This window comes from Opisthorchis viverrini (genome assembly GCF_000715545.1).
Source record: "Opisthorchis viverrini unplaced genomic scaffold opera_v5_147, whole genome shotgun sequence".
NCBI classification, from domain to species: Eukaryota; Metazoa; Platyhelminthes; class Trematoda; order Opisthorchiida; family Opisthorchiidae; genus Opisthorchis; species Opisthorchis viverrini.
In genome coordinates, this window is record NW_008751803.1 from 973752 (window position 1) to 988756 (window position 15005).

Below are 15005 nucleotides of genomic sequence, written 5' to 3' on the forward strand. Positions count from 1 at the left end.
TCCTCCCTTAACTCAATGCACCTTATTTCTAGCATAAGCAGGTCAATGTGACAGCTTTTATGAATTTCGTTTTCTGCCTATAAAAAATCGCTCAGCAAGGAGATCCTCAGGAAGAACAGAAAGTTATTACAAATGCCTTGAAGCAGATTTAGAAGAATGTCAGAATCGGTTGGTCCCTTACGACTTACATACGCAAACAAGAGTCCTGGCAAAGTATGTAAAACCAATCCCGGCCTTAGTGTAGTACGGTGTCATTAAACTTCAAAGGATTCTAGCACAACTGTGATAAAACTTCTGGAGGGATGATATATCACGGAAATCCGAATCAATCTATGTATTCTGTTTGATCGAAACTGTCTGTCGAGGTGCTCCAGCTGAGTGGAAAACAAAACAAACTATGATACAAGCAGATACGCTCAACTCTGAGACAAATCTGACACAGTATAACTCTAGAATCAGGAAGGAAAACTTTATTGGTAGTCTGTAAACCGTCACATTTCGGCTGACAAAAGAAATAAATATATAGTTGAAAAGCTGAAAAGGCTAAACGTTGATTATAGCTTGACTTGTTATCCCATTTACCACTTTTAACTAAAATTTAGTCTTGTAAGCGAATCCATTATGGGCTGAAAAGCCCAGTTTCCTCACCATTACTGGAAATAATCAACAGTGCACACCTCACGAAACTCCAGGGAGTTTCGAACTCGCGACCTCCCGGCTAGTGGGTTGAACACTTGAACATCCGGCCAAGAGCAGCTGATCAGCGGCATGACAGCCTATAAGGGGCTCAGAGGAAAAATAATTTTGCGAGTACGATCTCCATTTGAGAATACATCATTCGAAAAACCAGTCAACACGTGACCACGTGATGTGGACTCCGTGATTGAAGGAGAAGTGCCGTTATAGCCCGACTAGGTGCGAGTCAATCACACTGTTGATCAGCCTCTCGTGACCGAACGCTTAACTGTTCAAATTACTAACAATGAGTTTGCCAGTTTGAGGCTCTCTAGAGTTGCTGAATCCCAATAAAGATAAAACATCTGTACACTGCTTGTTGAATTTCCAGCATAGATTAGTTTCACTGTAGGAATGAAATCTCAGCTGATGATTTCAAAACCTACTATTTGTTAAAAAAAATAGACCACTTTTGTTCTAAGTGGTCGGCAAAAACAATAACAAAAAACAAGGACAATACCACAACTTGTTGCACCCTAAAGTTAGCATACTTACCAACTAAACCCAACGGTTTGCACCATAGAACCGCTCACAATAGGACCTGAAGGGAAGGAAAGGTTAAGCACCGTGGACGCGTTCATCGAATTCCCCACATACAAAATAACACGTTATGCAATTGATGAGTCAACTGTTTAGGGTAAAGAGAGATCCAGTGCAGTTTTCCGCTAGAGCCAAATTGATTTGCAGATGAACGCACTTCAATCTCGCACAACTTATTGTTGGAATAGCTCGGGGACGGCACCTATCTGACGTTCCTCAAGAAGATCAAAGCATTTTCATAAATCCTGTGAGTAGTGTAATACACCAACAACAAAATGCTAAGATACATTGTCCTATATCCCACAAATTTAAGACTAAGAGAGGGGTATTTAACATATTTGAATAAATATGGTGTAAATGGACAGGGAATCGGTTAAGACTATCAGAATCGACACAGAACGCTACTTTTTGTCAAGGTCTGATTCCTGAATGTTATCCCAGAATACCTGGAACCCACTGAGACCCTCAGACTACACTAAAACGCCGAGTGAACAGCCTTGGATCGAGGTCAGACAGTGCACCCTGAGTATATAGCGCGAGACTGTTGTACATTTCACACTCACTTGCTTGTTCGCAATAAGGCTCTTATGCTGTTTGTCAGAGAGCCATTTTTTCCGGCACTAGGCACTGGAGCGGGGACAGCAGTCAGACATAACAGTTTTAAATTATTCTTGCACGACAGAAAACTACTTGGAGGAAGAATCTTGTTAATGACCCTGGTATGAATTTAACACGATTATTGTAACCGTAGCATGTGAAAGCATATTGATTCAAATTGTACCACAATACCCTAAAAAGCTCGTTCCGAAAACAAGTTGGACAGTATGAAAGGAATAAACCTACCAATTGCAAATCCTAAGCAAAAAGCCACATCTGCAATGGCGTAGACACTTCCGTACACCGAGGCATGTCTCAGATCGACCAAATATCCCATTATAGGCATCATAGAAGAGTCGACCATACCTTGGATGAAATGAGAAGATTGATGGGCACATTCGGAAGTTTATTCCGATGAAAGAATTGCAGACATGTGATAGAACATTTCGCTTCAAAGACGAATATGACCTGTTGAATGAATAAAAATCTAAGAAATTCACCATCAGTTGGAAAATGTTTGGGACCGATTGGGTAGTCATCGTTTCAGAGGGGTTTTATTTATTGCCCATCAATAAATCCACCGATTGTTTACCAAACCCCTCTGAAAAGAATTCACCATCACCGTTTTTGCAGTGTGGTCCGATTTAAATACGGAGACTGGGTGGAGTGGTTATCGAACAAACTGACTACACAATCACGGTAACCCTGTGGACAGGCCTTTTCCTGGAAGGGGACGAATATCTCTTCCTCCATAGTGTTCTTTGTTGGATACTACTGTATCTGAAATATAATCATCTAAATTTACTTGACCAAGTAAACTGGCCAAGTCACTTCTTTTAGTTGTTTGTTTAAAGCTTACTAAACGCGGTTTCAAATTCCCTCTGGTAGAACCGCGATCTTGACCAGCTGTAGCTTTGCCGCGTACCAGTTTTATTTCCAAAAGTGGACAGCACAAGCTGTGATTAATACTCTTTAAAGATCGCAGGTAAAGTGATCACCAACAATAAAACCATAGAAGATCAACACTACCTGGTAGCACCTCAAGTTCGTCGGGCCATTAAAAATATAACTCGCGAAAAACAGTAGTTTAACTATGGTTGACTGGTCGATTTGGAGATTACCGCGCTCATCTGTCAGTCAAGCTGAAGAACAATGGTTCAGCGCATCTGTTGCAATGCATCGAACTGGAGATTAAGCGGCGTTCTGTCTGTGTTTGTTTTTTATATTTTAATAGAAACAGACATGGAGGGTAGAGGTAAAAAACTGGTTTGGATTCACTCAGGAAAAATTTCGTAAACCCTGATCTTCGGTCGTTTCTCAATGAGCTGAAAACCCTAAAAAAGACCAGGGTTGTACAAAAATTGTAATCCTCCCTCGTCCTAAGCTCGAATAGCAGACAGGTCTTTTTCGCTTTTTCTGGAAACGCATGTGTTATTTACTAAGTTTTCACTAGGTACACATTGAGTAGGTGACGTTAGCGCATTTAAACAGTGACCTTTTGTGTTTGTAGAGTACACTGATAATTTTGGCCATTGGTCACGGAAAGCATGTGTCTGCGGTTGACACAACGCTTTGGTCGGGTTTTCGACCATTTAAGAGTTGATCCATTCATTCGTTGAACCACGATATTTCAACTAGCTAAAACGGCATGCAGGAAACAGCCCAGATGGGCTTGGTTGGGGACCTACTTTGGTCGAGAGGTGAACAAACTCCATCAAACGTATGAACAGAAAATCATGTACGTACCACACATTTCGATACTAAGAAAATGGTACACAAAGGTGACACTGTGATTGGGAAGATACCAAACATTTGCGAACAAAGACCATTTTCATTGTCCACGAGGAGCACAATCATGGCGAAGGTTGGAGAAACTCCGTTAAAAAGCCAGTACCTTACAAACACTAACCGGAATTGCACCGCAAACCTTACTTTGGGTCCAAAATTGTGCGCAATCTGAATGTGAATATTTTCACTAAGCTAGAGTCGAAGGACAATCATTGTATCAAGGCTGTCTAAAGTTGTGTCCACTGGTTAGCACGACGCGGCAACAGTAAGCGATATTCTGGTCCAAGGGTTTGTGTTATAGCCATTTTCAGGGGTGAAGCCATCTTATCGGCACATCTCTGGACCAACCGCTTATTTGAGGGGTTATCACATATCAGTTTGCTTATCCGGAATAATACAATAAAAACCACCACATGGACAAGCGGACCAAGGTCCCTTCGATATTTGAATGTCAAGCCTGACGGAACCAAGTCATAATTCTGATGTTCGCCAATGGATATGTTCTAACAAAAGAGCGTCAACAGCAGTCCAAAAATGTTGTAAAAAGTTTTGAACACGGCGAAATGATATTAGTGTAACGTTTCTGGGTTAGAATTCCAATCGATTCACTACCAAATTTCGCAATCTTTTCCCATTAGAAAACAAGAAAAATGAACTGGAGGCTACAGTCCTGACCTACCAATTGCAAATCCCAAGCCAAACATCGGTACGATCAAATGTTCCGGTATCCTTGCAAACGGCATCTAAAGAACGGAAAAAAGGATAAGTATGTGTTGACCGAGTTGGCGGTCAACCAGCACATGTCGTGTGGACAGAACGGATCAATGGCGAAAATAACATGAAATATATAAGAGGAGTCCTCATTCTTCACACAAGTCGCACGACCAAACGTGAGACTGACTAAACAGGGTAGCAGACAGAACGCAGAATGTTTCAATGTTGATACCAATTGATACGCGCTGGCTTGTCGGTGTGATATTGATGATTTTGGTCTTGGTGAGGGTTGTTGAAGGGAGCTAGCCACTTCTAAATGGTAAGTAAATCTTTTGATAGCCACTTTACAGTCGGAAACATGATGATAAGATATTTCCTGCGTAATTTAACATGTGTACATCACACATATTATGATGTATATTTTACTAGTAAACTTGGCCACAACCGCTTATGCCGTATCTCAAACGATGAACGTTCCTTGGCTAGAACGATTCCACTTGGTGTCGATAAAATAAGCAAAGGCTTGAAATGGTCTCCAAAGTAAGTTTTGTACTGTCCACAATCGATTTTGCGAACAGTCTTCTGGAGCCCACCGGATTGTTGGAAACGTACGTCTACAATACCCTGAATGATGTGTTACTAGAGACGCTTTGAAACCACCGAAATAATGAGCCCGCTGTGTGGAGGCTACATTTTTCCGAAAAGCGCCGAATATCCCACTGTCCCGGCGACCTATTCAATACGGTGTGATACGCAGAATAGAAGTATTGGCTTCCTTGATAGCCATACTTCAGTCAATGCGTTTTAATTCACACTGACCTACTTGAACCAGTATGCGAATTTAAGTAAGGTCCTTCCTGTTTGCGATGTGAAACGGAGCTGTTCGATTAAAGAAAATCATATACGAAATGACCATCCGACGTTTTCAATAAAATTGAATGAACAAGCCGTTTTTGGAAAGCAGCTAGAACAGTAATATCAAATAAATCAGTGTTTTGGTCAACCACCTATCCGATCCCAATGCCATGGCCTACCTCAGAAGGTATTACACAGTTGCTTTGTCCACAGTGTTATCCATGTGGCCAGCGCGCTGTGATGGAATTCGGCGGTAAACAAAGACCAGATTCATTACGACGAACTTATAGATTGTCTGTATGTGACTGAATACTGAACTTGTTTGGCACTCTAAAGAGTACAGTCCTCTAGACATCTAGCCACACGAATCAAAGTAGGCGAAATATCCAACGAAACGCTCAATAGTGTGAAAAATTTCGAAGGTGCTAAATGCTAAATGTCCAAATGCTGCAGCACAGGAACATCGGACAGACTTTCTAAGTGCATGCAAGCCACAGCATGAACTGATCAGCACGTACTGATGCGCCTAATGGTTTCTTGACCAACTTTCATTCCCGGAATGATAAGCACACGTTAACCATATAGTTGGTATTGGCGTCCGTGCTGTCCTACCAGAACAGCATGTCAACGTTCCTCTCCTCTTCCGTCCCTTTCTAGTACACCACAAATGCAAAACTAAAGGCCACATCCAACCAACTAAGATCTCTTCACATTAGTATTTGAAGAAACCGCGTTACTCAGACTATTCTTAGACTTTGTAGTCAGTTTTCGGGCCACTATTCCAGCTGCGAATAATCGTTGATTTACTCCATATGGTCTGAATCACTCCCAACAATTCCTTCAAAAACAAGGTGCAACTGATTTTTTCGTGGCTGAGGTCTCAAAACAGTCAAAAGGCGGAGGTGATTCAATGAGCCCTTGTAATCATCTTCTGAGAGGAATGTAATTTAAAACGTTCCATCAGAGCCCGCTTAGTTCTTGTGAAAGTTAAGAGTTCTTTGATGTTTCCTTATCAATCCCCTACGGCTTCCAGCTTTTTTATGCGCGTTTGTGTCATTATCAATGGTAGTCCTAAGGGTGAAACTTTACACGACAATTTACATGTCGACAAATTTCATTGTTCATACATTTTTGAGATACTTAGAGGCAAAAGACCAATACCAAACCGTCCGTCGGATGAGTCCTTAGAGCCAAAAGTGGCAGTTCTATTTATTACAGGTTCTACCAAACCGAACAGTATTTCGATTGACTGAAGATTAATAAGGTATCTAAAAATCCACGAAAAAACCGACTGACTTGATTAAGAATGCATACATAACCCGGAAATGCATATTGTTTTGCGGTAGATAGGCTTACTCTGCTCAAAATGAACAGTTTTCAACAATGATGGTAAGCGCTGCTAAATCCGCATCGCCTCAAATACTGACAAGTTCCCCCATGCTTCGAAGTGATGACCTGACATATGTGAAATCCCCCAGCGTCTGTTCCAACGGTTGTCCGAAGTCGGGATGCAACCGGATTTAGAGAATGCCAAGTTCAGTGGCTTATACCACTCTTCCCGTTCGACTAATTTCGTCCTGTCCACCATACGTATTTTCGATTATAATTAGTCTCAGAGAACCCTAAATTCCATATGGAATTTCGCAAATACATGGCAGAGTCTCCGCTTTCAAGGCGCCTATCTATGGAACACATATCCAAAAGGTTGCCAACACACTGCAATGACATACGCATGGAGATGAGTAAATGCTCACAGCCATCTGTCACTGACTTACCGCGCATAAGCAAATGCTACAAATCACCATTCCTAATCCGGCACTCACACCTCGACCAATCCGGGTGGCCAGAGGACCAAAGATATTTGTCCCTATCAAGTAGGAAATACTACAGGGCAAAAACGCCAGGCCTTGCTGCCAACCTTGTGCCCGCATTTTTTCCCACATCCACAGTGGCAGGGACGGCTCCAGCATCGCGATTCCCATATTTCCGAAAGTGAGGGAACCTAAGATAAGAAAAAGAAAGTCGACAGAGTAATACTGCAGGCTAAATGTAACGATCTGAGAAAAGCTCAAAACACAATAGGGATGTCATTGGTGCCTAAGCACTTTTGGATAACATTTTGAGGCTTCCATCAAGCCCAATTAAGGGAACTTCAGGAGACATCAAATAGGCCTAAACACACTTTGGAGTACGTACTGCATGTCGCTAGGTTTTTGGGTGACTAAAGTGTGAACACGAGTCCCTCCACCTGCGCTCGCTCATGATCTGTAGGTAAGTGGTCGACGAAATCCAAGATTGTAGGATTTTATTCAATACATCATCTCTGGCGATGTACCTTGGAGGCAGTCTGTTCGGAAAGCCGTCAACAATTTTGCTGTCACTGGCTTTCGGTGCAGATTTAACTGTCATGAAAATGTGGTTATATCCAGAAATGCTCCCATAGCTAGTGGGGCTTTACTATTGGTTCGTGATTTTTTTTACTTCAAACGGGTAGCTTTGTAAGGACGCTCAGTATTCGCACAATGGAATCGAATTATCAAAAGCTATGACGTGTCCCTGATGGATTAAAGCAATCGGGCAATTGAGTTGAGAGTACCAGTCCAAACGTTTGAGCACCATTTAGGCATCCCGGGGTCTCAGTGATGCTTGGAAACTATTCCATTGGACCTTTCCGCCAGAGGTAGCATTGCTTCAGTGGAAAATGAAATGTGGTGAGCTGTAAAAATATGAATGTAGACTGTGATGATTTTTGGTTTGAGCACATATGCAACAAATGCAACATTTTGGTGTAAAATGTTTTACTCCACACGTAAAGGTTTTGCATCTAAAAGCATTGTGCGGCTAATGGCCCACTTTGTAGGCGTGAACACAACTCACTCCGTAAAGTTGTGTGTATGTGCATCTTGTGGCGGAAAAGAATGGGACTACCCACAAGCTGCAGTGTTTTTTCCCATATTTTTCTTTACACTGAATCACTGGCGTTCGCAGTTCACTGAGTTTGCTGCGCCAGTTAAAAGGGGTTAAATCTAATGCACAAATGTGCAGAATTAGACACAATCGTTTGTGCGTAGCCGCGTGTAACGTTGCTTGATAACCACTGATGCCGATGCAGAATAGATAGGTGCCTGAACGGGCAGCGACCTGTTAAAAGGTGTCACTCATCATATTGATAGGAATGACCAGCAGCTACTTGTTTTTTTCCTCCACAGGAACCTCGGCGTCATCCGTCAGTTTCTTTTAGTTACCGTTTCATATCGCACTTTTACCGTTACATGAGCTGTGCGGTGTTCGCAGGAGTGCCGGTCAGCGCTACAGCAAGGTCAAAACGGTGTTTTCTCAGTGTCTGTGTGATGTAGCGCTTCCAAGCAGTTTTTACTGTAAAATTTACAATAAGTGCATGAGGAAATATGCGTCACTAGATAGGATGCCTTCCACTGGTTTTTATCCCTAGCATGGCCTCATCATTCAAGCAGTTTTTCACTGTAAAGTTTACAATAAGTGCATGAGGAAATATACGTCACTAGATGGGATGCCTTCCGTTGGTTTTTATCCCTAGCATGGCCTCATCATGAAAAAATTCCTAAATATGAGAGTTAAAGAATGTAAGAGTTACCCAGTCGTATTTCACACCTTGGAAGACATCTATTCTCGGGTGGATATGAAAAACCAAGCTTCTAACTTAGTCAGTCCCTGGTGAATCAGCTAACTCCTAGAGGTAGTTTTAACTGCCGGCATTCACTACTGGGCTACCTATGCTACCCGTCAATATGATATCAAGACTGAAGTGCGGAAAGCACCTCTCAATTGACTGACTGCATTCTGGTATTGACTGCGCATTCGGATCAATACTTACTAAACAGGAGGCGTAATTTGGTGGCTTCGACCGAATCTTGTAGATTGCACAAGGTAAAGTGTATTTTGATGTACGACTGTGTATCCAAACCGGGTCTAGGAAAGCCTAATACACCATGCGGTATGGGATACGGTACCGCTTGAAGTACGACGTCAAAATAAACTCCGGTCATTAATTCAGACAGATTCCCAACAAGATTTCATTGTGACACAGATTTCTTTTGATCCGAGGAAAGAAAGTGCTGTTTGCAGTTTGCTTTTACTTTGGAACACTTCATTCACTCGGTTCCCCAAAAAAACTACTCTCAAGCATTATTGAAAAGGTGTTTCAATGTTCTGATCCAATTTTCGAGTGTGAGTATGGCTTTTCCGTATCTTCTGCCTCGTTCTACCAAATCTCGCTTATGCTAGCACAACTTACATGCTATACCTAACGAAATAGAGAGAATAATAAAGCTGAAGCTGAAAATTCGTGGTCATTTCGCAGAAACTCTAAATGTGTTTGTGAAATTCATGGAAACAATCGAAAGCATGGTGAGTTTTATTATTTTCATATTTGAGGCGTTTATTAAAAACCACTATGTTAGTCGACAATAACCGTTGTTTTCTGCAGCCTTGCACATGTCAAAGAGTCTACGTTCAAACCAGTGAGTCAAGAAAATATTATTTCAAACATATGAGATAAATTCATGAAAAACAATGCAGCAAAAAACTTATAACCGTTACGCATAAGAATGGAACTGACCTAATGTGCGACTGGTTTGGTCTAGTTTCACTTCTCATAAAAGTAGCGCCCCATCTTAAGTTCTCGAAGCACGTTCTCTATGGGTTTCGCTTCTTAATCAGAGTATGAGTTAGCATCCACGCTAAAGCACAGTCTTGTTACGGTTCATTTGCTGCAGACGATAAGGCTGCTTTTTTCGTACTGCCTGGAGTTGTTTCAAGTCTGGAAGGTTGTCCCACCCGACTTAGACGAACAACTAGCGCTGAAGTTCTGACGACAGGACAATGCACACATGTTTGGCTTCCGTTTTTCATTTTATTGTGATTTTAGAGGTCGTAACTGTACTCTCAACCAATCACAAGGTCGGGTCTATTTTGAATGAAACAGCAAGAAAGTGATAGTTTACTCCAGTTTGATCCAGACTTTCTGTTCTTTTTGTTGGCTGTAGTCTACGAGTACCCTCCTTCTCAACGCAATAGGAAAGACAGCAGAGTTGCGCTTCAGTAAAATACAACAGGCTTGATTCTACAGCCGGGGATTGAAAAATGCTTGCAAATTACGGAAAGAAGACATTTCCGAACCAACGAGGTGTTGGAGCTAAAAGTGCTCGGATTGCTAAAGAACGATTTTGCAAAATCAGGATCATAGGTTCCGATTATTACACGTTTGGTTTTCTTCATTCCCAGTGCCAGCCTTTTTTCTGGATTCTGTGTAACAGCCAGCATGTAGGTGAATAGAACTTTTGTGTTCGGAGAAACTTTATTTCGGAATGCTGTACTTCGAAATTAAATTAGTCACCGGAGAAACTTTGTTCTGAGTTAAAGTGGAAGCATTCGAAGCGGTTTTCCTCAACTCTTGACTACGCATTCAATAACCAAACATATGATTCGAAAGAACCTAAACATCTGTGCCGGACAAATACCTGCGTGCAAGGGTGATATCTGGTTTGTGATATGATGAGCTTTCAAACCGGGTCACCAATGACCACGAACATTCGTAGGGATAGTCTTTACAAATTCATTCAGGTAAACAACTTTCGGTTCACATGTTTAACTGTCCATTTTAAAATGAGGTTTTCTGTGACTCGGGAGATATCCAATGAGGGCAGTCTCCCAAGTGGATCAAAAATATTCCGGACGTAAATTAGCGATCAAAGAGGCCGAGCTCGAAGGAAGTTGATGTTTCATGAGTTTTGACGGCGTACATCTTGTCGATTCAGGTCTAGATCGCACTTTATGACATCCAAGTGGGCTGTTCTCTAAACTGAAACGACGGTAAGTGAATAAAGTGGGGGGCGAGTTTATGACTGCTTTTACCGCAAAACCTATGGTCACTTGGCCTACTGGCGTAAATAAGCTTGGCGTAACTGCCGCTTACTGCACAATCTGGCGGGCTTACACTAAAATAAGTGTAGATAGTGGTTTGTTTCACAGCTTCAAAATTGCAGCATGTGAAACAAGAAAATTTCAGTTCTTTTCTACCATTTGTTCATGAAGGAGTTGCTTCAGAATCTGTGCTTCAATTCGGTAAACCAATAAGCTAGAGACTTAACTTGCGGCTGCGTTCCTGTGACGGTTCCCAGATGAGGACAGTTAATATTAAGCATCAAGTCAGCGCAATCTGGACAAAAAAGTGTGATTCCTAGAGCGTCAATTACGTCACGACAACGGTGAAGTATTGGCATCCATCAGAAAGAGAAATCCAGCAAGCCTATTTGAGGGGCGCTCATAGTAATCTTTGGTATTTTGTAAGCTCTGTGCGCAACTCCACAGGGTGAGATAGCAGACACACTAAAAGGTTTTAATTGCAGATCAAACAAGCACCTCAAGCACCACCGTGCCACCGAATGAGCTCAAAGTCAGTCTCACGTGAGAACCATCACGGAATTTTTACCCTTTTTCGGTTTTGCAATCACTGATCAAGCCGAGTACAATAACCTTATTTTCCAAAGGTATAGAGCATGACATTAACGCCCCCTTGCCTCGGCTGCTGGTCAAAGACTCACCTAAATTACATACTAAGTGTTAGCAAATGGAATAACCATTGCGAATGCAATTTTGTGTAACTGATCTGTGAAATGGTGCCACAATATAGTTTTTTGCAGACCAGCTTCTGAGGCCACGTTTTCCCTGTTTATTTTATCGAATTTATTGATCCGCTAGAATGAATGCACTTTTAAGCAAATATTGCTACCTGCAGTTGGTATGGGGGAAGCAATTTCTTAATAGTCAAAAGAATGTATGACATTATGAGAATTTTTTTGAATTGGATGAGCAGAACGCAATTTAAATGTCAGTTTTTAATAAAGTTTGGTCTCATGCATTCACATCTGCTGCGTTGGAACCCGTGTGTTTATCTGTCGACTGAATACATGCTTTATGAATAAGAATGATCATATGCACTCACCGGCAGCAACCAAAATGTACGGATCCCGAAGTAAATTCCACAGAGAGCTACCCCGTTCCGCTTCTGGTCGCACAGCCGGTTTCAGAGCAAGCAACTGAAGCACTGAATTGAGAGGGAATTATGAGTATGCAAGCAATAGGTGGCCAAGGGTTTTCATTATGAAATTAAAAGGGTAAAAGAAGGAAAGCCCAGTTCTGTTGGCAATATATGAAGAATAAGATATACGCTGAAACTCAGGTTATCTAAAATTAGTACATTACTCATGCTAATACCAATAATGACCGTTCAGGTGTAACACCCTTTCGGTGCCTAGTTGCCATGACACCCGAAGGAAGTATAACAGCTGAAATACCGCTAGATGGTCCAAGCCTAGAGGGAACAGTCGAGATGCCAATATTGAGTTCAGGCCTTCCGTTCAATAAGTTCACACCTCAATCACCCAGCTATATCCAGTACATTACTCACAAGATTGCCAAAATCTTTAATCAGCTTCGCCCCTACTAAGGCTCATCCAGTAGGCGCAGTCCCCGAATTTTCGTCGGCGCATTCAGTTGAAAAATAATATGATAAACGAGAAATTCAGCTGATATTTAGTTGAGTTTCTCGTCAAAGCCGAATTAGTGTTCAAGCGAGTCTACTATGCGATCCGATCCTCTTAATCAACGCAATAATGAATATTGCTGCTGAAGGGGATTTGGCCGAGTTCGACGATCGTTATTCTAAGAATTTCCTCGTATTTCCGTAAAACCGGAAAAAATGTCAATCCAAGTCAAACTATGGAGGGGAATCGTAGTTGAAAGTTACTCTCACAATAGAGTGCATGTGCGCTCGCTTCTCTCAGATGTCAGCTGTACATTCCAGGGGAGTCGTCTCAGGGAAAAATCAATTTCAACGTTTTAAAACCGACCACAACCTACTGTGCGCCCAAAGCCCAGAGATACCAAAAGTATACTTTATCGTAGAGTATAGAGATAGCCCTTTTTATAAACTTTACAAATGGCACGTACACCGCTGTTGACGGTGTATGACTCTAAGGTCAGGATGAAAATCAGTAAACAACAAATGAGTACATCAAACTCACATCCATCGAAGAGGGCCAAAATAGCAAGCATCAGGAATGGCGCTTCCTTGTTGATAAACTCATAACATATGCCGCCAAATGGTGGACCAACTATGGATTGGAAGTAGTGGAGATATGAAGAAAGCGGAAGTAGACTTGGCACAAACATGAATGCTTAGCAGACTGTAATATGGTCAACTTTGAGTAATTTATTAGTGCAGTAAAACGCACCCGTAAGCAATAATTCAAAATTGAGGTGAGTATTTCGCAGATTTTACGCACGATTATATGCTCCGAGCTAGACAATCTAACGCGAGTCGGATCACTTGCCTGAGAGCTTGCTTTACCGTATTTAACGTTGAACAGTTTCAAGTTGCTCATTGCAGTCTTTATTTCTGAAACAGTTGATAAGAATAATGTGACAGCAAATCCTAGCCTATTCAAAGATGCCTACTTATATCTGAATACGTAGTAAAATTAGGTAGGAGTGAGACAAGACCACCTGATTTGAGCAGATCATCTGGCAAAATTGCGACTCTGTGGATCCCATTTTTTGTTGAGGAGAAAGGGGAGAAAAATCAATGAAACATTCATTTTTAACCTACTCCTGTTCCCAGTTATCTGCGCGACACACGTTTACACTTTAATTACATTTCTTATTCTTGTTGGCATAAAGTTATATCATGCCATAAGCAAGCCCTGTCTTTCGAAACGTTCGTGGACATTAATTATTCCGAAGCTGAAGTAAGTCAGCATCAGCTACCCATGAAAGTGCGAGTAGATGATCAAACAAAAAACACGTTAAATGTAATCGCAGTTTTAAGCTGTCTGCAGAATAGGAACGAGACCAACTTGCATATGGAAGTCTTACAATCACACTACGCTTCAGCGTCCTTTTAGCAATGAAACAATCGGTTGATTTCTCAAATTCCCTATACTTTGGTGAAAACACCTACTGGCCTTCCGCTTTTTCTGCATCGCAAGCAGGAAACATAGGACCAAGAAAGGCACTTCTGTGCATAGTTTGGACGAGCTCAAAAATGCTGATCAACTGACAAACACCTATTTTTTCTGCAACTTTACGGCTGGATTCACCAGTCAAATGTTCCCGGTCCCTGAAGCGAATTAGCTGACAGGCTAAAGTAAATTCATGAATTATTATTTGCAAGGCATTTAGTCTCCTGAACGGCATCACGTTACTGATAAATACCGTTTGAATTTGGGATTATTAAGATTCCCATGCAAAAATTCCGACGCAGTGATCAACGGAGTTGAGACCATCTAACACCCAGAAACAAACTCACTATGTAGGCTTCAAAAAGACAGAGTTGAACAAGTCACAGTTTGTTAGTTATAACTTTTATGTACTTTTGGATCCGAAACCTTCTGAAATACAGTGCTGGTCAAACCTAATGTAATTCATTATCATCCTCATCCTCATCATCACCATCGTCATCATCATCATTATCAGCCTCAGCGTGATATCAGTGTTCAGCACCGATGCTTCACTGTCGTAGTTAGTTGTGGATTTCATGGTTGTACGAGGGTTGGGGTACTACCAGGTCCTCCACACCTAGACAGAAGGACGAGTATGGTCCTCAACCAAAGCATTTGGCTCAAAAGCCTAACCGTAAGGTGTTTGGCGGGAAATGCAAATACACTACCATTTCTACGGAACAAGTCGCCACATGTCATAATCCCCAACCTGGAGGGCCAGGAGAGTGGGTTTGTCAG

The 15005-nt window shown here is 41.7% G+C and overlaps 2 protein-coding genes across 2 annotated transcripts in view; one reads left to right on the forward strand and one right to left on the reverse strand.

The window, feature by feature from the left end:
• T265_06799 (hypothetical protein) overlaps positions 1-15005 on the reverse strand; it is a gene marked incomplete at both ends in the record, with an annotated part of 51580 nt that overhangs the window by 9455 nt on the left and 27120 nt on the right. Inside the window, 2 exons of the mRNA XM_009172164.1 lie at positions 1231-1276; positions 12212-12313. Coding sequence (XP_009170428.1) covers positions 1231-1276; positions 12212-12313 — 148 coding nt within the window. The remainder of the gene's footprint in view (positions 1-1230; positions 1277-12211; positions 12314-15005) is intronic.
• The window catches only part of T265_06800 (hypothetical protein), a gene marked incomplete at both ends in the record, with an annotated part of 64526 nt that overhangs the window by 4420 nt on the left and 45101 nt on the right, over positions 1-15005 (forward strand). The window contains one exon of the mRNA XM_009172165.1: positions 4804-4914. Within this exon, the coding sequence (XP_009170429.1) occupies positions 4804-4914 (111 nt within the window). The remainder of the gene's footprint in view (positions 1-4803; positions 4915-15005) is intronic.